The following is a 26,545-nucleotide window of genomic DNA, read 5'->3' on the forward strand; positions in this document are numbered from 1 at the left end:
TGACAACACCGTTAAGATACTTTGGTTGTAAAACACTTGGGGACACCCTGAGGTGCTGCAGAATCACAAGGCATTCTTTCTTTCAAGCCAGTTTTGCAACTTGAGTAGGCCATGACAGATCACTAGCTCAACTCCATTTACCCATGTCTGATCCATATACTGCAACATTTATATGGAATAAAAATTGGCTCAAGTCTTGAAAATGTACACTGCCCTAGAATCCAAAGTCATTTGGTACAAAAGGATTCCATATTCCACTAGACGCTGCTTTCATTTTAAGATGATGGACTGGCCACCAACAGCTACTTGATTGGCATTCCATTCAACACCTTCAGCATCCACTCCCTTCACCACTGACAAACAAATGTGGCAGGGTGCACTACCTACAAGGTGTACTGAAGTCATTCACTAAGGATCCTCCCACTGAACCATGCACAACCTGCAAAAGCTATCAAGTGGAAAGACAAAGGTGGCAGCTGCCTGGTAACACAACCATCTACAAGTTTCTCTCCAGGCCGTACACCTACCTGACCTTTGAACTACACCATGGGTTCCATCACTGTTGCTAGGTTAAAATCTACTACTTCTTTTCTAACAGCACTACAGTGCACCTACACCCCATGAATTGGTTTAAGATGACAAACTCACCACAACTTTCTCCAGGGCAATTAGGAATGGGCAATAAACACTGGCTCATCAGTGATGTTCACATGCCACAGACTAAGGAAACAAAAGGGAAGTGTAAACTCAGTTTCTGATGCTTCTCAACATGCTCAGCATTTCCAGAATTATTTGGAGGTCGTTTCTACTGCATCTACTCAATTCATCATTTTAAACACCTTAATTAATCACCCTCTTGATCATCTAAGTTCAAAGCATATATGCCAATTCAATGTGACCTGATATCATTACTCAGAACTTATCCTGTTGGAGGTGACATGCATTAGCGGTGACATGCTGCCATTTGCTTTTGGCCTCTTCTGGCCAGGTCTGTTTTATTAAGCAGTTTTAATTATGGATCATCCAAATGTCTTTTTACCTCATTGGCAGATTAGCAACTGGAAAACCACATAAACTGAGGTTCTCAATTTATAGAGCATAAGATAAAACTAGTCATACAGTCTGATCTGAAAGGTGTGTACATAGGTGGCGATTTATGAACTTAATTGGGTAGCAGAATTACCTAGGTATGACATAATAGAGAGAGAGACACACACACAATCCTGAATAATGTGCGATGAGATTTTTCTTTTGTGCAGTGAATTACAATGACTTGGAGTGCACTACCTGAAAGAATGAAGGAAGCAGATTCAGTAATAAAATTCAAAACAAAATGGGATAAATACCTGAAAGTAAGGGAGGAGGTAGGGTTATTGGAGGGTTGTAAGGTAAGGGGATAAGGAATGGGACTAGTTACTTCAGAGAGGCAAGACCCATGATGGGAAAATGGATCCCATCTGTGCTGTATTGTTCAATGATACAACTGTTCAAAACTTATTTTTTTTTACAGTCGGCATGCAGACAGCAGTTTGAACAAGTTGGTAAAGCAAAGTATCTTACTCTGCCTCAACTTTCTTTTTGGCATGGTGAATGTGGGCTATGTATAGGTCATATTTACTGCATTAGTCATGTCTCCATATTTGCACCAGAAATAACAATGTTATACTGTCAGTACTTTAAAACTAGACTACAATATTTAAGACTGCAAATAAAACTGCAAGTCCTTACTTCCAAAGGTGACCCTCAATTTAAGCCCACAAACTAATGTAAGTAGTATGGATTCAGAAACTTTAATGTATGTTTATATTTTATGTGTGGAATGTTCACAGACAAACTAGTAGCATTTAGTAAAGGCAGTTGTGGTACATTTAAGCTGAGGTTAGTTGCCGCAGGGTTAAGCCAAAAGAAGCAAATGTACCTGTTTAATCCCAGATGTCTGTCAGCATTTGGAAGGAGGTGTCATCCAGCCCCTTTCTCAAGACTCACAAGAAACTGATTCCATAAAGAATCAGTTCAATAGAGTTCAATGTCACAATGCCAAGGTGTGGAAATCATTCAGCTACCAAGTTCATGGGGTAAATATTTCTGTGCAGGGCAGGTGCAGAGGGACAGACACAGGAGTCAGGAAATCAGACGCCTAGTTTTGCCCTAGGTGAAAGTGAGGACTGCAGATGCTGGAGATCAGAGTCAAGATTAGAGTGGTGCTGGATAAGCACAGCAGGTCAGGCAGCATCTGGGGAGCAGGAAAATCGATGATTCAGGCAAAAGCCCTTCATCATGATTGACTTGAAGAAGGGCTTTTACCCGAAACGTCGATTTTCCTGCTCTTCGGATGCTTCCTGGCCTGCTGTGTTTCTGCTAGTCTTGCCCTGTCAGTCTTGTTTCAGTCGTAAGCCCAATCATCTCAGAGTCAGAAAGTCACAGCTTCTCCAGAACCTGAGCACATAACTTGTATCCAAAGATGTGCAAATGAGGTGGATTGGCCAGGCTAAATTGCCCATGGTGTCCAGGGCTGTGCAGACGAGATGGATTAGAAAATGGGAAATGCAGGGTTACAGGGTGGGCCCAGGTGGGATGCTCTTCAGAATGTCAGTGTGCACTCAATGGGCCGAATGGCCTGCTTCCATTCTGTAGGAATTCTATGATTTCTACAACCTCGATGATATGCAGCACTGAGGGAGTGCTGGGTGCACTGTCTTTCAGCAGTCAAGTTCATGAGAAGTTAAACCTGCTGGAATATCATTAGCTCACCACAACCTGAAACTATTTAGTTACCAAATACTTCTAGGCCATCCAAGGGTCATGCGGCACATTATTCTGCAGTGTGCACCTTCATCAAGCAGGTGATACAATACTGAAGGGTCAGCACCTTCATCACTTTGTCAGTGGAAAAAGTCACATTGATAGCGTCATATCAATACAATGACCTCCCTACAAAGAAATGGTGTCACTCAGAAATGTTAAATGTCATTATGTCCTATAATGGAAGCAGCCAATGTGCTATCTATGTACATTGCCTACATTTTACACAGCATCTGCAAATTGGGAAGGAAGAGGTTGGCTGTAAGAGAATGTTAGTGGGATATAATCACTTCTGGTAGGAGCAGCATTTATTTGCAACACCTCACTATTGTTTAAAAAAATTTGAACTGCTCTTGGTTACCTGTTATAGTGAGGGGTTTAGGAAAGTCTTGTCAAACTTTGGTGTACTACAACAGTTAACAGAATATTGGTGTTTAAGGCAAATCAGTGAACTATGACTTAAATATTTTCATGTAGTTATATCTATTCACCTTCAGAGTGAATTTACAACATAATACTGCTATTCAAGTAAACGGAAAACCTATTCTTTTGCTCCCCATAATGTTCAGCTTGAAATCTGATACTTCACTCATCTTCTCCATGTCTCATTGTCCTGTATCAGTATTTTCATTTTCTAATAACTTTCTTTAATTTAAAAGCCATCAGTGCAGCATTGACGTATTCATCCTCTTTTACCTTGAAATTTTCCCTGTATGGTGTCGCTTATTAGTCTGTTTTCTCTGAAGATGTGCCCTGTCCAGACTCTTGGCCTTTCCTAATTGGGTCATGAGTATTGCTGCGAAAAGGTACACACTATCAAAGCTTTATGTCTTGCACTCATTTGCAAGAACAACAATATTTGGGGACATTATACTACATAAGACGACAATACTGTTTGGTTGGAGAATGGTAAGGGCATCATCATGGAGAACGATCGATTAATAGTGATTGACAGTTAACTGCCATGCAGTTTTACATTTTAAATCAGGCAGGTTAACTCAAATTGGTCAGGGTATTACTGAGAAATGAAACAGTGAGTGGTGGTCAACCCATTTTGTTACACTGAAATTGGCACAGTGTTCTTCCTACTGGCAAAGAACATTGCCCGGTACATTAATATATGTAGCTGCAGACGTGCCACAGTGCAAGCCCAACTGATAAGCCTAAATTAGTTGTCAGCACAATACTTTGCACACTCAGGATTATCCACAATTATGTTTTACATTTTCTGTAATGCTCAACTTTTGCTATTCTCCTGCTAAATAATTTTGTAAGTTGGTCTCATTGTTCTGCAAGGTCCAAATTTCAACCCACACCAAATAATATGCCAAATCAAACTTTTACTCAGCTTTCCAACTGTTGCTTCTTACTAAATACAGCCTGAAATCCTCTTGTGCTACAACAAATGCACTTTCTAAAAAAGCAAAGTCAACCTACTCACAATACACACAATAGTAATTACTCAAGAACTAATTATTTAGATTTCTGATGCACAAACATCAAGTTTCACACCAAAGTGACTCCTTGGAGAAAGGACAGTTGTTCGTCCAGATGTTAAATTAATGGACAGGTGTGTATTACTCCAACTAGTGTGATAATTAATGGATATCATAGAGCAGGGGATTTGCCTTAACAGCTGAGAACTTTTCCAGTACTCTATATTTAGAAACACAGGACTCAATTATTCTAACAATGCAGTTTGCTCATGAAATTCACTCAAACTTCAAATTCCTCCCCTCTGGTCATTGACTTGTTATGGTTCATCTGCTGCTGCCGACCAGTACAACATCATCTCCCACTCCTGCTGTTCCCCATGTGCAAGTCCCACTGTCATACCACCATGTGACACACAACTATAATGAATTCAACCAAAACAGCACAATATCAAAAACAGCCCCGTCAACCCTACAAAGACCTTCTTACTAAGATCTTGGGCCTCATGCCAACGCTGGGAGAGCTGTCTCACAACCTAGTCAAACAACAGCCTAATACAGTCATACTCACAGACTCATACCTGACAGACAATGTCCCAGAGACCACCATCACCATCCCTGGATTTGTCCTGTTCCACCAGCAGGACAGACTCAGCAGAGTCGGTGGTGCAGTGGTATACAGTAGGGAGGGAGTTGCCCTAGAGTCCTCAACATTAGCCTTAGACCCCACGAAGTGTTATGGCTTTGGGTTAAATATGGGCAAGGTTACCTCCTGCTGATTATCATATACTATTCTCCCTCAGCTGATGAATCAGTGCTCCTCCATGTTGAGCAACACTTGGAGGAAGCACTGAGGGTGCCAAGAGCAGGAAATATATTTTGGATGGGGGAGTTTCAATATCCACCACGAAGTGTGGTTCGGCAGCAGCACTACTGATCGAGTTGGTCAGGTCCTAAAGGACAGTTGCTAGATCTGGTCTAGAAGTTGGTGAGGGAACCAATAAGAGGGAAAAACATACTTGCTCTCACCCTTACCAATCTGCCAACTGCAGATGCATCTGTCCAGAACAGTATCACTAAGAGTGACCACTGCATATTCCTGGTGAAGATTGGTTCCATCTTCACATTGAGAATACCTCCATCATGTTGTGTAGCACCAGCTGAATATGCCAAATCAAACTTTTACTCAGCTTTGCTGAATAGAACAGACATTGAACAGAACTAGCAAATTCATGACTGGGCATCCATGAGGCACTGTGGCTATCAACATCTAGCACAATTTGCGATCTCATGGCCCGGTACATCCCCATCACAACCATTACCATCAAGCCAGGGGATCAACCCTGGTTCAATGGAGAGTGCAGGACAGCATGCCAGGAGCAGCATCAGGCATACCTAAAAATGAGGTGTCACCGGTGAAGCCAAAAAAACAGGACTACTCACATGCCAAACAGCATAATCAGCAAGTACTGGACAGAGCTAAGAGATCGCACAACTAATGGATCAGATCTAAACTATGTAGACCAGTCGTGAATGATGGTGAACAATTAAACAACCTACTGGAGGAGGAGGCTCCACAAATATCTCCATCCTCAATGATGGAAAAGCCCAGCACATCGGTGCAAAAGATAAACCGAAAGCATTCCCAACAATCTTCAACCAGAACTGTGAAGTGGATTATCCATCTCAGCCTCCACTAGTGGTCCTTCGCATTACAGATACCAGAGTTCAGCAAATTCAATTCATTCCATGTGACATCAAGAAATGGTTGGAGGCACTGGGTAATGCAACGGCTATGGTCTCTGATAACATTCTGCCAATAGTACTGAAGGCTTGTGCTCCAGAACCTGCCAGTCCTCTAGCCAGGCTCTGCTAGTAAAGCTACAACACTGCCATCCACCTGACAATGTGGAAAATTGCCCAGGTATGTCCTGTATATAAAAAGCAAAACAAATCCAATCCAGTCAATTACTGCCCCACCAGTCTATGCCAGATCATCAGTAAAGTGTTGGAAGGTATCATCAACAGTGCTATCAAGCAGCACTTGCTTAACAATAACATTCTCACTGATCCCAGTTTGGGTTCCGCCAGGGTCACATAGCTCCTGACCTCATTACAGTCTTGGTTCAAACATGGACAAAAAGCTGACTTCCAGAGGTGAGGTGAGAATGACAGCCCTTGACATCAAGACCACATTTAACCGAGTGTGGCATCAAGAATCCCAGCAAAACTGAAATCAATTAGGATCAGGGGTAAACTCTCTGGTGGTTGGAGTCATATCTGGCACATAGGAAGATGATTGTTGGAGGTCAGTCATCTCAACTCCAGGACACTTCCACAGGTCTTCCTCAGGGTAATGTCCAAGGTCCAACTATCATCAGCTGTTTCTTGACCTTAGCTCCATCACAAGGTCAGAAATAGAGATATTTGCCAATGATCACATGATGTTTGTGACTCCTCAGCAACTGAAGCAGTCCCTGTTCAAATGCAACAAGATCTGGACAATATCCAGGCTTGGCTGTCAAGTGGCAAGTAACATTTGCACCACATAATTGCCAATGACCATCTCCAATAAGAAACAATCCAATCACTGAATTCCCACTTTCAACGTTCTGGGAGTTATTATTGACCAGAAACTCAACTGGACTCACCACATAAACACAGTGCCTTCAAGAACAGGTCAGAGGCTAGGAATACTGCAGCAGGTAACTCACTTTATGATTCCACAAAGTCTGTCCAACGTCTACAAGGGACAAGTCAGGACTGTGATGGAATACTTCACACTTGCCTGGATGAGTGCAGCTCTAATAACACTCAAAATACTTGACATCACCTAGAAGGACAAAGGCAACAGATACATAGGAATACCACCACTTGCAAGTTCTGCTGCAAGCCGCTCACCATTCTGACTTGGAAATAAATCACTGTTACTTTACAGTTGCCAGGTGAAAATCCTGAAATTCTCTCCTTAAGGCTGTTGTATGTGAACTTATAGCATATGGACTGCTGCTCACCACCATCTTCTCAAGAGCAGCCAATAAATGTTGGCCAGTCAATGACGCCCACATTCCATGAGTGAATCATAGAGTTTAGAGATGTACAGCATGGAAACAGACCCTTCGGTCCAACCCGTCCATGCCGACCAGATATCCCAACCCAATCTAGTCCCACCTGCCGACACCTGGCTCATATCTCTCCAAACCCTTCCTATTCATATACCCATCTAAATGCCTCTTAAATGTTGTAATTGTACCAGCCTCCACCTCTTCTTCTAGCAGCTCATTCCATACACGTTACACCCTCTGTGTGAAAAAGTTGCCCTGTAGGTTTCTTTTCTATCTTTCCCCCCTTACCCTAAACCTATGCCCTCTAGTTCTGGACTCCCCGACCCCAGGGAAAATACTTTGTCTATTTATCCTATCCATGCCCCTCGTAATTTTGTAAACCTCTATAAGGTCACTTTTTACCTAAAAATATTTAAGGACTACTATTGTATGCTTCTATAGGTAAGTGCTCTTGCCATTTCTGAACTATGTTGAAAGCCAACGGAAATGCATTGCTTCTATTATGGCCCTTTTGTTGCCGGCTCTAAACTCACCTGCAGTACTACGTGCAAATGTGTGCCTGTCTCAGAGACTAACAACATACTGATCAAAACCAGCAGTACTATATTTATTGTTGCAGAACAAAGTCTTAGAATGGTATAGAGGAATTTGATACAGTTCAGCCATCTTAAATTATTTGCAAATTTACCAGGAGCAAGAAAGTGATTTATTTAGATCATGGTTTTCAGTTAAAATTGACATTGAGACAAAGGGATGTAAGCACAACCTGGAAAAGGCAAGTTCAGAATAGATTCTAAAAAGCTCTAGTTCATTCACCAGGTAAATAAAAATATGGAGTGGTTCAAGAGGCTGTGATGAATGGGGAACAGTAGAAGGAGGAACCATAAGATCAGGCTGAGCCTGATGGGTTGAAAAGCTTCTCTGGTTCTTACATCATGCTCCTTTATCTGTCAGGAGATAGTTAAAGTATGACACTGACTGTTGCAGTGGTTGAGCTCTGAAGCAAGGTTGCAATTGATGGTGCTCTGTTGGCTGAAAGGTGCCTCTGCAAAATTAATTTGAGATTGTCCCAATTAACAAGGTCCCACTGCATTAACATGAGTTTCAGCATGGCACAACATCTCAATCAGAGAGGCGATATGAATGAGAACAGAAAGTGCTGGAGAAATCCAGCAGGTCTGGCGGCAACTGTACAGAAACACAGTTGACCTTTCAAGCCCAAAATAACTCCCCCTCAGAATTGGCTACATAAATGATTGACCTGAGAAATGGAAACGCACACTGGTAAAACTAGGAACACTTTTCTGCAGTTGCAACTGAAGTGCACTGCTATGATTGAATGAATGGTGCTCTCCTCTGAATTCTGTGTAATACCAAGATACAACAAAAAAAAATGGATAAGTGTTCAATTCTTCTATGCTGGCATTGTTTACTGTCAAATACAGGCATACACCTATCTGAAAACCAAGCAGCTCGGGATTTGGGTAAAAGTCACAATGGCTGTTGAATAAGGGAGGAAAAAAATTAAGAATTAAACATTGCAGCAAAGACACCCAAAGATTTTGTCAGATGTGTCCACTTAATTCCTCCTTTATGGCTTATTTTAAATATGAAAAGGTTATGAAAGAAGAAAGATTCAATTTCAAAGAGAATTTCACTCTTGTGAAATGCCAGCTAGCAAACAGAACAGAAGATTCCACATTTTACAAGCCATACAAAAAAAATGTCAAGATCACAAAAAAGTCTTGAAGGTATCATTCAGGCTAACACTCCTGCTGCAGGAGTGATCTACCATCAGAGGTGCAACATTCAGATGAAACTATAAAAGGACACTATGTCTGTCCTGTAAGGTGTGTTTAAAATATTCCATGGTACTATTTTAAAACAGAGCAAAAAATTGGCCAAAATTTATTCCTAAAGAACAGCATTAAATAGATTGCCTAATCATTATTACATTGTCGTTTGTTAGAAATGCTACACGCTAGTGTGTTTTGTACAATGCAACAGTGCTGTCATTTCAAAACTACCTCATGGCCTGTGAAGCATTTTGGAACATCCTTAAGTCATGAAAGCACTGAATAAAGGCAAAGCTTTCCTTCCCTGAAAATGGGCTTAACAGGAAGGTATCTGGACAACGACTAAAGGTGGAGTTGGAACACACTGATAATCTGAAGAGGTTGCTGCCAAACCTGCTGAACTCATTTGTGAAGATACAGCAGAGTTAACATTTTGAGTTCAGGGACCCTTCTTCAGAACGAAGTTTCTGAAGAAGGGTCATTGGAACTGAACCATTAACTCTACTTTCTCGCCATAGATGCTGCCAGACGTGCTGTGTTTCTCCACAAAAATCAGATCTTTAGCATCCACAGTTCTTTGTTTTATTTTACTGAAAAGGATGAAAATAGTTAACATTTACTGGTCCAGCATATTAAAAAATATCAAAAAGACACTCCCCAGTGGGAACTTTTAAATTGAACAGAAGTTTACAAAGCTGATTCAGTTGATTTAATGCCAAACTCTAATTTTACAAATCAGTTGGCCAGGCTTATTTTAAAACCCCATAAAGTGACCTTAAAAATATAAAAATATTAAATAAGCTTTAGTTGCTGAAAGCACTGTAAAAAAAGTCTAAATGATTTAGTATAAGTGTGCAGGCTTTTAAAAGTGTGGCTGCTTCAGAAATATTTTTTGTTGGGATGCCAAAATGATACAAGTTCAAAGCCCTAAACCAGCAATAAACTCTGAGTCAGATGCTTGACAGATGAACATGCTTATTCCTTGAACTTACAATCAATAAACGCACAAGTGTTCTGATGCCTGCAGAACACTTACCTGTCCTGTTCAATTTGTTTTCAGTCAAATGGATACAAATAAACACACATGAAACTGGATGACATTTAAATATGGACCAAGGGTTTTTTTTTCTCACTTTGTCCATATTCTGTGAATAAAACAGCTAGTCCATTCTGTTGAGTACAAAGTTATATGAACTTCACTACTATTTTAGCACAATACTATTGGGGAGTTGGGGTAGAAAAGACAGAGAAAGGGAGAGAGAGAAATAAAATTAAGAATTAAATATGGCAGCATAACACAAACATTGGTGAATGAGAAAACTATCTTCCTTGGATGGATTTCATGCATTCAAAAGTAATTTTAAGCATGTGATTCTGATGCTATCTCAGAAAGGTACTTTTAATATTGGCAATGAAAATGCCCAGGATCATTTGAATAAGCACTTTCGTCAACTAGTCAGAGGATCAAGCCCCACTCAGGTTCTGAACACAAAATCCAGATTGATAAAATGGAGTAATGATGAATGATTGCTGCACTGTCTTCTGAGCTCTTACATGCAATATTTGAAGATGAACAGGAAAGTTCCTTTGACTGAAGTGTACAAGTGTTAGCCAAGACACCATCTCTTTAAAAATTGATAAACTGGTCATTTATTCCAGAGCTGATTTTGGGACTGTGTTCAAACTGATTGTTGTATTTGCTCGCATAGCAACAGTGACTGTGTTTCAACTGAAGAGTCAACTGAACAAAGAACTGAATAGACAGTTCATAATTGTGCTTTAAACTGAGCTAAGTCCTGACACTTCATCACCCAGACCACCTCTGCATATTGTTTATCTTCATCTGTCTCGACCTACTTCGTGCATAAACTCTATCTATTGCTCTGTCATTGTAACATTAACAATTTATATATTACAATGGTGACTACAAATGCAACTATTCCAATGTACTCCTGCCTGGCCTTCTAGTCTTCAATCTCACATCCAGTTGTATAAACCTGAAAGATCACTTTTGCTTATCATCTCTAACACCATGTAAACAAAAGGTTAATCAAACATACCCTGGTTATATACAAAGAACAGTACAGCATAGGAATAGGCCCTTCAGACCATCAATACAGCACTGCCACATTATGCCTTTCTAAACTAAACTTGTTTTGCCTCAATGCAGTCTGTATCCTTCTATTCCCTGATATGTAGTGTTTGGAATTGCACTAAACCATAACCCGTTAATTCCGACAAACAAAATCAGATTTACGTGATTATGCATTCCAACTGTTCTTGAATTTGTGTGGAAGATACTTTCTTGCATCCATATTGTTCTATACCCATTATACAAGACAATTATAGGGGAGGAAGTTTTTTTTGGTCCTGTTTTAAGCTGTTTCTCTACACTGATCATAAATTCTTACACTAGCAGAATTCACTTGTTTCTAAATTGATCCCAAAGCTTTTACCTTTAGTACTCTATTTCAGAGTCCTTTGGTCTTCATTTACCTTTGTACAAAACTAAGTTTTAACTTGCTTCCTACTCATACAATGCAACAGCAATCTGAACATATTTGTTCTGTGCCATGTATGATTAATAAGGTCACCTCCCAGTAATGTGCAACTCATTCTTTAAGTAATATTTTTTCTGTAAGAGAATTTTTTTTCTAGCCTAGAAGCTGCATTTGGCAGATCAATTATCAAAACTAACTTGTTAAATATTCTGTTATGTAAATGTTATTTGAAAAAATTACAGTGAGCAAAGTTTACAGATGCACATTTTTCCCCAAGAAAAGCATTCTCCATGTGTTCTTAGAGCTGTCTGTTGGGAAGAACAATTGTAGAAACGTGGACCTGGAAAGGAGTCACCTGGGAGTTGACCTTATACATTGAAAATGGCACAGAGCAAGTAAATTCGGACGACTTTTAATTGAATTGCAAGAGTAAGATGCAGGTTAAAAATTTAAAATCAATCAGGGGTTTCACTCAAAGGTCAATGAACACCAAGGGACTCTCAAATAGAATATTGAAGTTTAAAGATTGGGATCAATTTAGAACCAAGTGGATTCTGTCGGTGTAGGAATTTATTGTCAGCATAGGCTTGAACAGGACAAAAAGCTTCCTCTGTTGTACTTGTCTTGCATAATGGCTATTGACCAACTGCATTAACAAATAACAGAGAAACAAGAACACACTTTCCACATGAATTAAACAGCAGCTGGAATAGAATGTTATTTAAACCCAATTTGTTTTAAAGGTTTAATGTATTTCCAGAAGATTACATATAAAAAGGGCGTATATTTGTGAGTTGAGATCTTCTTTAAGGCAGAGGCTGGATCAAAAGCACTAAAATACCACAGTAGCAATGGGCCATTTTTAGGGACAAAGATAGGCATGTAAAACACAAATTAAAATGTCCTTCAAATAAAGGAGAGAGTAAATTCAAAGCTAGTCAGCAAAACATTATTTCAAAGAAGGAGAAAATGAATTCATGGCTCAGGTTTCCCAAAAAAAGAGATGGAAGCAACACAGATTCATAGAATCAAAGAATTCCCTCTCTCTGTGACTCCTGCACTGACCCTCACCATGTGCTTCCTATGTCTATTCTTCTCCCATTTAAAAGTGCTGTTGTTTGACTTTTTTTTCTCCAAAGTTCCAAAACAATGCAACAGTATATAAAATTGCTGCTCCTGGAATTTGAGGAAATCACCTCCAATACCAAAAATACCTCAAAAAAAAAGGAGTTGTTATTACAGCCAGAAATTTTTCCTGTCCTCCATCGTGGACTGCCACAAAGATTGGTGCTGGGTCTACTACTTTTCATCATTTATATAAATGATTCGGATGTGAGCATAAGAGGTATAGTTAGTAAGTTTGCAGATGACACCAAAATTGGAGGTGCAGTGGATAGTGAAGATTACAACGGGATCTTGAGAGAGAGGCCAATAGGCTGAAAAGTGGCAGATGGAGTTTAATTTAGATAAATGTAAGGTGCTGCATTTTGGGAAAGCAAATCTTAGCTGGACTTATACACTTAATGGTAAGGTCCTAGGGGGTGTTGCTGAACAAAGAGACCTTGGAGTGCAGGTTCATTGCTCCTTGAAAGTGGAGTCACAGGGTAGATAGGATAGTGAAGGCGGCGTTTGGTATGCTTTCCTTTATTGGTCAGAGTATTGAGTACAGGAGTTGGGAAGTCATGTTACGGCTGTACAGGACATTGGTTAGGCCACTGTTGGAATATTACATGCAATTCTCGTCTCCTTCCTATCGGAAAGATGTTATGAAACTTGAAAGGGTTCAGAAAAGACTTACAAGGATGTTGCCAGGGTTGGAAGATTTGAGCTATAGGGAGAGGTTGAATAGGCTGGGGCTGTTTTCCCTGGAGCATTAGAGGCTGAGGGTTGACCTTAGAGAGGTTTATAAACTCATTAGGGGCATGGATAGGATAACTAGAAAAAGTTTTTTCCCTGGGGTGGGGGAGTCCATAACTAGAGGGTATAGGTTTAGGGGAAAGATATAAAAGAGACCTAAGGGGCACCTTTTTCACGCAGAGGGTGGTACGTGTATGGAATGAGCTACCAGAGGACGTGGTGGAGGATGGTACAATTCCAACATTTAAGAGACATCTGGAAGGATATAAGAAGAGGAAGGGTTTGGAGGGATTTGGGCTGGGTGCTGGCAGGTGGAACTAGATTGGGTTGGGATATCTGGTCAGCGTGGACGAGTTGGACCGAAGGGTCTGTTTCCGTGCTGTACATCTCTATGACTCTAATCCCTACATGACAAAAGCCGGTCATTCGGCCTATTGATCCACTGTGTCCCCCCGGAGAGTACCTCACCCAGACTTACCTTATCCCCTGTAAGCCTGCATTTCCCATGGCTAACCCAACTAGCCTCCAGATCCCTGGACAATATGGGGAATTTAGCCTGGCCAATCCACCTGACCTGCACATCTTTGGACTGTGGGAGGAAACCTGAGCACCCGGAGGAAACCCACACAGACATGGGGAGAATTTGCAAACTTCACACAGACAGTTACCTGAGGATAGATTTGAATCCAGCTCTCTGCTGCTGCGAGGCAGCAATGCTAACCATTGAGCCACTGTGTCAGATTGGTTTGTTCAAACATAAACCAAACTCTGGAAAATATATTTTGGGATGGAGTTTGAGAGATAATTTAAGGCATGGCACATGGGTGTTGCATGCTTGGAAGGAATAGCTGACCTTGTTTTGAAGATCTGAACCCTTCCCACACTGGAGTTTGCAGCATATCTGGATCGAAGGTAGACTCATTGACATATTGAATGATTATTCAACAACATTGGCAGCATCAGGTGTTTATCAAGTCAATAAAAACTGAACTAGATGGACCTCGCTTTTTTTTTATTATTCCAGTAATTTGTGAACGTCAATGTTTTTACTGAACCTCATCGAATTTTTACCTTATGTGCAATCTAAATTGGTAGAAAGGTTCCACTCTTGAACATTGATGTTTAATCATCCATGTTATACACCGATTAGCAGGGCGAAGGTTTGAACCGCATGTCATATAACCTGGGCTGACTTTTTGGGAAAGTATTGTCAGAGTGTCGCATTGTTGTCAGTCTTGCCTTGTGGATGAGGTATTCACCCAATCTTCAAGGGCTCCCACTGCACTATTCAATGTGAAGCAGCAGTATTCTTAGATTAGATTACTTACAGTGTGGAAACAGGCCTTTCGGCCCAACAAGTCCACACCGCCCCACCGAAGCGCAACCCACCCATACCCCTACATCTACCCCTTACCTAACACTACGGGCAATTTAGCATGGCCAATTCACCTGACCTGCACATCTTTGGAGTGTGGGAGGAAACCGGAGCACCCGGGGGAAACCCACGCAGACACGGGGAGAACGTGCAAACTCCACACAGAGAGTCGCCTGAGGCGGGAATTGAACCCGGGTCTCTGGCGCTGTGAGGCAGCACTGTGCCACCATGCTGCCCATATTATCTCCCAAATAACAGAAGCAACAAACATATCTATTTCATCATTCATTTTAGTGTTCGCTCTCGGTGCTTGCTCTGAACGAATTTGGTATATTTGCAAATAGTGCAACCACGACCATATTTGAAAAGTAATTAATCGTCCATGAATAATCTTTGAATAATCTAGGTACCGGAAACATGCAAGATTGTTTATTTTCATTTTAACATCTCATTCTGATGAGCAATCCTAAAATAAATGGGAAGATTAGGAAATTTATACAAATTGAAAGGATACTCCTCATTGCTGCGAATATCCACCACCAGAAGTTTAGGCTTCCCCGATTTTGTCTTTTTGGTGGGCATCTTGGAGCTTGTGGGTCCCGACAATTCACAAAGATCAATTAGATCCTCTGCAGAAATCCGTGGTGATACTTCAGTCTTCAGTTCATTTAATCGAATGGACTCACGAGACTAGAGAGAGAGAGAGAGAGAGAATTTGATTTGGAAAGTAGATTGAGATAGGCATTTACAGCTACACCCAATCAATGTAGTGGTGGGGGTATGGGGTAGGAATATCTCTTGCCCCAAGGTGGTTGTATGGAGACCTCAAAGTCAGAAGCTTCAGGTTTGAATGCACAAAGGTGTCGAAACAGGTCAGTTAAAAATAAATTATTTTTTTCTACTCAACAGAAAAGTTTCACAAATGTACTGTAACCAATTCCAACATTGTTTTGATTTTTCAGTTATTTGCACCGACCATCAATGGAACACTCAGAACTGCACACAATACTCCTCAGGCGACTGTGTGGAGTTTGCACATTCGCCCCGTGTCTGCGTGGGTTTCCTACCACAGACCAAAAATGTGCAGGTTAGGTGAACTGCCCATGCTAAATTGCCCGTAGTGTTAGGTGCAGGGGTAAATGTACGGGAATGGGTCTGGGTGGGTGCGCTTCGGCGGGTCAGTGTGGACTTGTTGGGCTGAAGGGTCTGTTTCCACACTAAGTAATCTAATCTAATACTCTAACAGTGGCCAGACCAACTTATTATGCATTTCCAGCATAATCTCCCTGCTTGTAAACTCTGTGCCTCAGCTAACAAAAACAAGTATTGCGTATGCCTTCTTAACCACTTTAGCCACCTGTCCCACTATTTTAAAGGACCGGTGGAACATGCACTCTAAGGTCCCTCTGATCCTTGGTGCTTCCCAGGATCCTACTATTTATTGTGCATTCTCTTGCCTTATTTGTTCTGTCCAAGTCATCACCTCACATATATCTACATTGAATTCTATCTGCCACTGATCAATCCATTGGACCAGCCTTTCTATATCGTCTTGTATCTGAAAGCTATACTGTTCACTATTTACCACCCTACCAATTTTTGTATAGTTCTCAACTTTACAACTGCAAATTTACTCAACCCTCCTACATTCAAGTCTAATTTGCTTATATACCACAAATAGCAAGGGCCCTAACTCTGAACTCTGTGGAATCCCAGACAGAGGCTTCCAATCAAACAAACATCTCTAGACCATCAATTGCTGCTTCATGCCACGAGCCAATTCTGAATCCAGTTTGCCAAATTCCCTTGGATTCCATGGGCTTTTACTTTCACTATCAGTCCCCCATGTGGGATCTTATCAAAAGTTTTCCTGAAGTCCATGTAGACGACACTGAATGCATTGCTCTCAACTATATATCTAATCACTCTTTCAACCAACTTGGTCAGGCATGCCCTCCACTTAACAAAACCATGCTGACTGACTGATCCCTGTTTTTCCAACTGCAGATTAATTCAGTCCCTCAAAATTGCTCCCAAAAGTTTCCCTACCTCGGAGGAAAGGTTGGTTGGCCTGCAGTTTCCTGGTTTATCGCTTGGTCCCCCTTGAGTATGAAACCACAATGGGATCCTGCAGTCCTCTGGCACCTGCCGTGGGCGGCACAGTGGCAGAGTGGTTAGCACTGCTGCCTCACAGCGCCAGAGACCTGGGTTCAATTCCTGCCTCAGGCGACTGACTGTGGGGAGTTTGCACATTCTCCCAGTGTCTGCGTGGGTTTCCTCCAGGTGCTCCAGTTTCCTCCCACAGTCCAAAAATGTGCAGGTTAGGTGAATTGGCCATGTTAAATTGCCCGTAGTATTAGGGGCAGGGGTAAGGGTCTGGGTGGGTTGCGCTTCGGTGGTTCGGTGTGGACTTGTTGGGCCAAAGGGCCTGTTTCCACACTAAGTAATCTAATCAAATCATGTGATGAAAAGACTATATACAGGTTAGAACATCGGCATGAGTTGAAGAAAAAAAATGTGCTAGATCTTGCATCAATCTTAAGTGGTGTTACACATGAAGAGACACGCCCAAAATGTACTATTCACTATGTCTTTTCCTCAGGTGGGGTTGTCCAAATCTAGAGGGCAGAGGTTTAGGGTGAGAGTGGAAAGATTTAAAAGGGACCTAAGGGGCAACTTTTTAATGCAGACAGTGGTCCATGTGTGGAATGAGCTGCTAGAGGGAGTGGAGGATTCTGGCACAATTACAACACTTAAAAGGCATCTGGATGAATATATGAATAATAGGAAGGGTTTAGAGGGATATGGGCCAAGTGCTGGCAAATGGGACTGGATTAATTTAGGATATCTGGTTGGGATGGACGAGTTCGACCGAAGAGTCTATTTCTGTGCTGTACGTCTCTATGACTCTATGACATTAAAGAAAATAGTAAGTCAGGGGATAATTGGACCAGGGCTTGCACATGTAATACTATTCCCCCTTTAATATTCAAGCATTCTATTTTGTTTAAAACGTATTTCATTAAAAGTGACTGTACCCATATTTCTAATGTAAAATTAGTTATTTAAATATATCCGTTGTAATTGCACACTCTACCAGTAGTGGTGCTGAAGCAGCTCCACTAAGCAGATAGCAGAATCATCAGACTGCAATTGTGGCAAAGCAGCTTCTACTCTGAACGTTAACATACAAATGTAAAGTGGAAAAGCAGAGTGCAAATGCATACAAATGTCAGGTAGGTGAACAGCCTACATTAACGCCCTGCATGGTCTTTCATCATCACAATGACCTCTGGCTTCTGATCATTCTAATGTTGGTTTGTTTTAACTTTTCACTTGATAATGCAGGGCCCTCACTCGCTGTCTCCTTTCTCATCCATGGTTGAATTCAATTGTACTCACTTAAAACGATAATCAATGAGGTAAAAAACAAAGCTACTTCACCAAAGGCAATAGCATTGACACAAATACCTACACCTAAGCCCTGAATCGAAAGAACAATCTTATATGTCTCAGTCACAAGATCAGTGTTATCCCAGCTGCAGCTTGATTAATCTTGATTACCAAACACAAATGTGAGATGACTGTACTTTCATTCATTCATTCACTCAGAACATAACACACACAAAAGAGTACTGATCTTTCCAAGATCTCAATGCAATTCACAGAACTCCGTAATAATTCTTCAAAGGTCAAAGGTATTAATGCCAAGAAGACGTCACTGATTTTTCTTTCTTAATCCTCTACTGACATTTCATGCTATCGCTGTGAAAGGTGAGTCCATGTACAATTGCAGCAAAGTGCTTTGCTGGGATTTGTATTTCCTTGCCAACCAGCTAAACTCAATGACTATTTGCCAGACATTTGGACAAAACAAAATTGTTTGCCCAAGTCACTCCATTGTGTCTTTTGCTTGCAATAAAACTCATTTTCCTCTTCCTTATTTCCTCGTACATGAAATTATCCTCCTCCCCGACCTCCCTTGAAATCCCTGCTTAAGTCGCTCAACGTGCTCAGGTAGGGGAGGTGGTCACTTTGTAGCTAGGTCATTAGACTAATAACTCAGAGTCCCAGACTAATGTCTGGGGACATGAGTTCATATCCCACTACATGAGATGGTCAAATTTGAATTCAATAAAAAGCTAGCCTAATGGTGACCACATGTTTATTGTTGTAAAAACCCATTTGGTTCACTAATGCTCTTCAGGGGGTGAAACCTGTCATCTTTACCTAGCCTGGCCTACATGCGATTCCTGACCCAAAACGTGTCTGACTTTTACCTGTCTTCTGGGCAATAAGTGCTAACCAGCCAGCGACACCCACATCCCATGAATAATTTTTTTAAAAATGGTCAATGCTATAATGGGGATCAGCTCCCAAATTCCATAAACTTATTACGATAAGAAACCATGCGTCCAATTAATAGACAAACCTACTTTTCTGGTTTTGTACTTTCATTTAAGTATTGAACTCATTGTGGAGAAATTGCAGGTATATAAATGCCACCGCTATTGTAAGGGCACAAGCTACTGTGCTCTTGGAGTATTATTATTACTTTCTCTTAAAATCTGTTTACAATCAAACATGGCCAAATATTCAAAATGACAGATTCAGTTCTATAATTTAAAGAAACAGCAATAATAATTTTATTTAAAATGAATCACTGTTGACTATCTGCACCATAAACCACCTGGAAGGTGCAGCATATATAAAAAAAATGCCACAATTACTCATATTGAAACACTGGGAGAGTGAAATTCCGGGAAGATGAGGTGACCATTCAGTTAGAAGGCTGGTTACAGTCTTGCTGAACAATGAGCTTTAGTGTGAGGACAGGAATGGCCCTCCATTATGGTCTGGGTGTCTATAAGGTTATTATTGGACGAAAAGGGTTGAATCTTTCTTTCCGATATTGGTAACAAAACAGTTTTAAAATAGCATAATTCTGTAAACTTTTATATGCTTCTGTTCAAAGTCTATTGTACCTCTTGTGTGTAGATTCAGTGACTGACTTTTGCAATAATTAAAAGTGGAAAAAAAAACAACCTATTAGGCTGAGTCTCATTTTGGAACCTGTGTTCAAATAACTACTATGTTTCCAACATTGTGATACCTCAAGGAATGATTCATGACTATTAAAGCAGTTTGGATGATCCAAAATCTCACAAAAGGTGCTTTATAAATGCAAGGGTACTCTTACGGATGTTCTTGCAGATATTGCGATATGATGATATTGCGAATTACTGATGAGCAACTGAAACCGAATCATGAGTAAGCCTACACCATGAGACAAAGAGGTGTCCATTTGGACCATTATCTTCACTGCTGTTCAGTTAAATCATGGCTGCTCTGATTATCTTTAGCTTCACGCTCCTGCCTTTTCACCATAACCCTTAATTCACTGTGTGAATTTAAAATCCATCTCATCCTTGAATACCTCTGCCTCAACAGCCTATTTCTATTTTTAAAAAATGCACAGATTCACCACCCTCAGAGACAAAATTTTCCATCTTTAAAATTATGCCTTCTGGTCCTAATGTCTCCCACAAGAGGAAAGAAACTTTGAGCACCCACCATGTTGAAACCCCTTACAAATTTTCTATGTTTCAGTAAAGTTGCATCTCATTCTTCTGGACTCCAGTGAGTACAGGCCCAACTTAGAATCCTCATGAAAAAGTCTCTCCACATCCTGGATCACCTAGTGAACCTTCCCTGGACTGCCTCCGATGTCAGCACATCTTTCTTCGATAAGTGGATCAAATCTATTCATTGTATTCCAGATCTAACTAGCGCCTTGTAGTTTTAGCAAGACTTTTTCTATTTTCATTCTCCATCTCTTTGGAATAATGACCAACATTCTATTTGCCTCTCCTATTAACTCCATCTCCCTGTTTGAACTTGAAGGCTAGTTTTTAAAAAATGATTTTTAACAAGGACGTCCAAATCCCTCTGTAATGTAGTAGTGTTCTTCCATTTAAATAATATTCAGCTCCTCTATTCTTCCTGCCAAAGTGTATAAACTCACATTGTCTCATATCTGCCAGGTTTTGATCCACTCATTTAACTTGTCTATATTTCTACACAGATTCTGTATCATCCTTGACAACTACACGTTTAACCCCATTATCCAAATCATTTAAAATTATTACAAATAATTATGGACCCAGCATTGATCCCTTGCTATGTGTTGCTATTCTGAAAATGCCCCTGTCTGTCCCAATTTCAATTTTGTTTTGGTTAGCCAAACCTCTGTCCATGCTCATATGTTACCCTCAACACCATCAACATTTTAGATGATATATTTCTCCAAAGATCTCTGAAGTTTCATTTTTCTTCCGCCAGATTGGTGAAAAATTTATTGTTGAGAAATAAAAGAGTTCACAAAGCAAAATGAAAACTGTTTGTAAAGAATAAAACTTGCTTTCTCAGGCCTTGGCATTATAAAATTTACAGATTAGATGATCTTATTCTTAGGCAGTTCTTTAGGATTGAGAATGACTTGTTTGAACTCCAGTTTGATGGGTTCTGAAATGGATAATAAGTCCAACATGTGATTGCACAGACAATTGCACAAACGAGATTGCATTACAGATATATTTACATGAATTAACAACTCCATTAATCATCTAATATTTTGATGCTGGTAGTTGAGGGTCACTGATCCAGTATTATACAGAGTGTCATTGGCCTGAAATACATCATGTGGAAAGCAGAAGAATTAAAACACACCTTAACATTAAGCGATAAGTTTAAAAATATATAATTAAAGAAACAAATGTTTGGATGGTTGGTTTGCGATGCAGAGTGATGCCAACAGCATGAATTCAATCCCTGCACTGGCTGAGGTTACCAAGAAGGACTCTCCTTCCCAACATCTCCCTTGCCTGAGGCATGGTGACCCTCAGGTTAAACTCACCACCAGTCAGTTCTCTCGAATGAGAGATCAGCGCTAATGCCTGGTAAAATTATGGCAACTTTACCTTCACCCGGCAGAATCTAGTCTTCTCATTATTAATTCAGTGATTTATTGAAAGGAAGATCATGGTGCTTCTAATTATATAAACACAATCTATAAGTCAAATAACATTAATGAACTGGTTGGGCCATTGGTTAATAGGTACCTTACATTGAAAAGCCTTGGAATGCTTGGCTTCTGAAAGTTCCCCAGCTGTTGGACTTAGTTGGGCTGGGGTAAAAGACAATACCCATTCAAAATGAAAAGAAGAAAAATTAATTATACAAGATGCTACCTTTGATATAAAGGCTCTTTTATTCTCATGAGAAAATATAAATACATTGTTCACATCTGTTATGTTGCCATTGAGGTGGAGAACTGCAATTTACTGCCAACATTAAAAATAAGTCCACATTACACAGAATCCTAATGGAGCTCCAAGTTAAATTCCATTTAAAAAGTCTTATTTTTTAATACTTTGTAAAAACTCAGTTTTGGACACAAACATGTATGAATGGGAATGTGAAGAAATGATCATGTCGGGTCATTTGTTTTAAAAAATAATTCATTAGGATTTTTAAAACAACACACAGCACCTGTCGTGGCGCAGACTGAATGCCCCTTTTGTCGAATCCTGTATTGTGAAGGAACTTAGGGCGGCACGGTGGCACAGTGGTTAGCACTGCTGCCTCACAGCGCCAGAGACCCGGGTTCAATTCCCACCTCCGGTGACTGACTGTGTGGAGTTTGCACGTTCTCCCCGTGTCTGCGTGGGTTTCCTCCGGGTGCTCCGGTTTCCTCCCACAGTCACAAAGATGTGCAGGTCAGGTGAATTGGCCATGCTAAATTGCCCGTAGTGTTAGGTAAGGGGTAAATGTAGGGGTATGGTGTGGGTTGCGCTTCGGCGGGGCAGTGTGGACTTGTTGGGCCGAAGGGCCTGTTTCCACACTGTAAGTAATCTAATCTAATCTAATCTAATCTAAAATTCCTGAAGACTTCTCGAAACCTCAAGGATGCCCGTTTAACAAGATAAATCGTAGAAAGTATCTGACAAATGCTGGTGTTTTAATGAGACATTGGGCAGCATGTGCTGCAGGGAGGGCATTGTATCTCCCTTTGGTCCTAGTTTGAAACACTTGTTAAGTGTTAAATGATATATAGCCTGGTTAATTTATTCTGGTACGTTTAACAGCACAACACAGCAGTTAAAAGCTGCAGTTTCTTACTCAAACCCAAAATTAACACCAATAATGTCTCCCAAAGCTTTGCTTCCCATCAAACTGTCAAGCATTTTAATCTATCTCATGTACAAGCAGGTATGTGAATCAAATAAGCTGTCTACCTGTTGTGAAAATAGAGGACAAAACAACTCCACATCTGCTTAAAACATGCTTTCAGTGCAACAAGCCAACAATCAAACTGTAGATTACTCACATGCCTGTGCACTAAAATAGATCAAAGCAACAATATGTGAGACACAGAGCATCACTTTGAGCTGTAACCAGAGAACTGATGGAAAATATAACAGCCTCTGTCTAAGACGTGTATTCTGATTACAACATGGATGAGATACTGAGACATAATCCTTTCTTTTAAAATTATATGCAACCTGACAACTTGATCATTGTTATTTTCTGTGGTGATAGCATATTAAATATCCTTATGAAAATGCAGTGACCACATTAATTACAAACAAGGTACCATGTGCGGAATTTAATCCAGAACAGCCGAGATTCAAAGACTATAAAAGTGATGTGGCATTTGCTTCGTGCCAAACTGGCTAAAATTGAAAGTTGTCATGGAGTTAAGCTTTACAATGGCAGGAGGTCCAAAATGGTAGTCCAAAATGATTTCAGTCTAATTAGGTGACAAACCTTGCTTTGATTCAGGCACATCTTGACTGATATTAAACTGAGTGATTAAGGTGCCCAGCCATCTGAAATGCACACTGTTAAGGGACGAGGTCACATTAACCTCTCCAGGTCAGGCCTCCATCACACACTCCCCCACCATCACCACCACTAATTAGGTCAGAATATCTCACTGCTCAGAAGATGAAAGCATCCCTTGTTTTCTGTAAAATACACTTCAGTCTTAAAAAGTTTGTAAAGATACATTTTAAACACTTCAATTTGAGTTATCTCCAAGCTCCATGCCTCAGTGTGATAGCATTAGTTTCAATCATTGCCATATACATTCCACAATTACAGAAAGTGCATTGGAGATAAACTATGTCTCTGCTTGATGTGCCACTCTGAGCTGCCTCGATACATTTTCACTACCCATGATGTTCATCGGGCACATTCCTTGTCAAGCGCACAGCCTGACGAGTTCTATGCTTTCCAGATATTCAGGGTACAACAGCTAAAATGCCTTGGACAGTGACAAATCCCCATCGTGCCTCAGCCTTTCGTCTACATTTAGCACGTAATCCTGGACCTTGGAATGTGTCAGTCTGCCACATTCACTCAAGGATAAGACTGTGGTGGAAGACCAGCAGGTTTCGGGCACAACAAAAGAGTGTCTTTCACTGACGTGATGGCCCTCCAGCTGCTGTTGGTGATTCTCTCAGTGCACATCCCGGGGACAGCCATTACAGCACACCGTCTGGAGCTGCTCAGAACCTTGACAAAACAGGCTTTCTTCTGATCTTCTTAGCAAAGGCGAATTTTACTAAGAGGTGAACAATACTCCACAGTCACAATCACTTTGAGGGCTGTGCATGGAGGGGATGAGCCTCCGGCCATATAGGAAGGATTGGGTGGGAAAGTCCTTTCTCATGGCCAGCTGAACCCTGTCTTGGTGCTTGTTTGTAAGTTCTAGTGATGAGGTACTCTGCTAAATGACTTTGACAGCTTGTGTAGGACACCATTTGACAGGATCAACCATCCCTTTTTGCTGCAGAACCTCCCAATGGACTCAGCTGAAAATTCTGCACAACTTAAACAGGACACAGGAGAGATGGCAGCCATGTCAGACTCCAGATTTCATCAGCCACTGATTGAAACTGCATCACCAATATTGGTGTAGAGCATCTGTACCTAATTACACATTGTTTCCCCAATCCCCTCTCTCATGTAGGTTCAGAATATTCTGTTAAAGGCCTTCTCCTGGTCCACATTGATGGGACATATGTCCCAGCCTCTGACCCACACATCAGCGATTTTGTTGAGTACTGAGGGACTCCTGAAGACCTTCCTGACTGGTACAGCACAGATCTGCTTGGGTGAAATACCAGCTCCATAATCAGGTTTGATCTGATTGGTGAGGAACTTGGTCAGGATTTTGTAGGAGTGAGATGGGCCATCAATTTCCTTCCTTTCTTCCTTCCGCTAATGAAGGACATGCAGCCAATGAGAAGCACACTCTCGTACACCTCTACTGGGTCCTAGATGATCGAATCCAATAGAGATTGATATAACTCAGCCAATAAGCCAAAACATTCAAGAGTTTTTTTTGTAAATATATTTAGTGGCAAATCTTTTTTAACTTTACAAACACATAAAATTATTGAAACAATCAATAACAAATACCATTATAATAAAAAGAAAAAAAAGTACAAAAAACTACTAACCTACCCTCTAATACAAAACAAACCCTATCACTGTGCAAGGCAACACCAAAATAAAGAAAGAAAAGCAAAAAAAACCAAAAAAAAACAAAATACAGAACAGCTATGCTTGGGGCAAAGCTCCCAAACAAAGGAACGGGAGCATTGTATATATACCCGCTTTAACTCGGGAGACCCCCCACCAGGGCCCAGGGGTTTGACAAATCTAACCATCCTGGTTAAACAGACAACCTAGTTAAGATAACTGACAAATTTATATCCAAATAACTCAAGTAGGGCTTCCACGTCTTTTAAAAATTGTCTGTTGTGTGGTGCACCATATTTGTGAAAAAGTCCAAGGGAATGTGTTCCATGATTAATTTCTGCCATCCCAGCAAGCCCGGCGGGTTCTCAGACACCCAATTCATCAGAATATTCTTCCGTGCACAGTATGCAAGAATATTTAATAGTTTCTCCCCATGCCCGTCTAAAGATGGTAAATTCAGTAGACCTAAGAGGAGAGATATTGGGTCTACTTTGACTTCAGTCCTCAATACCCTCCCTATCTCTCCCGCCACAGTGCTCCAATATACACGGAGCCTGTGGCATGTCCAGAAGCAATGGGTAAGAATACCTACACTTACTTTACATTTGGGGCACACTGAAGATGCCCCCTTTTTAAACTTCGCCAGACGGTCTGGTGCCAGATGAGTCCTGCGCAGAACTCTTATCTGCGTAGCGCATGTCCTATTACAAGTTGAGATCTTGAGTATTTGCCCATATGTCCTCCCATGTTTCAGAAGAGATCTCCACTCCCAGCTCTTGCTCCCAGATCTCACATAACCAGTTAATATCCTGCCAGGCCCTGCCCCCTGCGATAGAGGGCACTAGCCAAAAGGGTGTTTGTGGAATGTAGCAACAACCTCTCTGTGTCGGGCTTATAGGGTTTAGTGAGAAGTGTAGTCTTCTTCTGGATGAAATCCCTAACCTGAAAAAAACGGAAACAATCTCTGCTGGGCAACCCGTACTTGCGGCTCAGTTGCTCAAAAGACATCATAACCTCCTCCTCAAACAAGTCTCCCAAACTAGAAACTCCTCTCGCTGCCCATATTTTGAACCCTGAGTCCATCGTTCCTGGTTGGAACCCTGGCATGCCAACTATAGGTGTAAGTGGCAAAGTGTTGGATAAACAACCCTCACTCTGACGCATT

General features: G+C 40.9%; 1 protein-coding gene across 3 annotated transcripts in view; it reads right to left on the reverse strand.

Annotated features, from left to right (window-relative positions):
• The window catches only part of tbck (TBC1 domain containing kinase), a 195,960-nt gene that overhangs the window by 44,272 nt on the left and 125,143 nt on the right, over nucleotides 1-26,545 (reverse strand). For all 3 annotated transcript variants that reach the window (XM_072583896.1, XM_072583894.1, XM_072583895.1), the window contains one exon: nucleotides 15,344-15,519. In XM_072583896.1, coding sequence (XP_072439997.1) covers nucleotides 15,344-15,519 — 176 coding nt within the window. The remainder of the gene's footprint in view (nucleotides 1-15,343; nucleotides 15,520-26,545) is intronic.

Source organism: Chiloscyllium punctatum, chromosome 14 (assembly GCF_047496795.1).
Source record: "Chiloscyllium punctatum isolate Juve2018m chromosome 14, sChiPun1.3, whole genome shotgun sequence".
In the NCBI taxonomy this organism is placed as follows: Eukaryota; Metazoa; Chordata; class Chondrichthyes; order Orectolobiformes; family Hemiscylliidae; genus Chiloscyllium; species Chiloscyllium punctatum.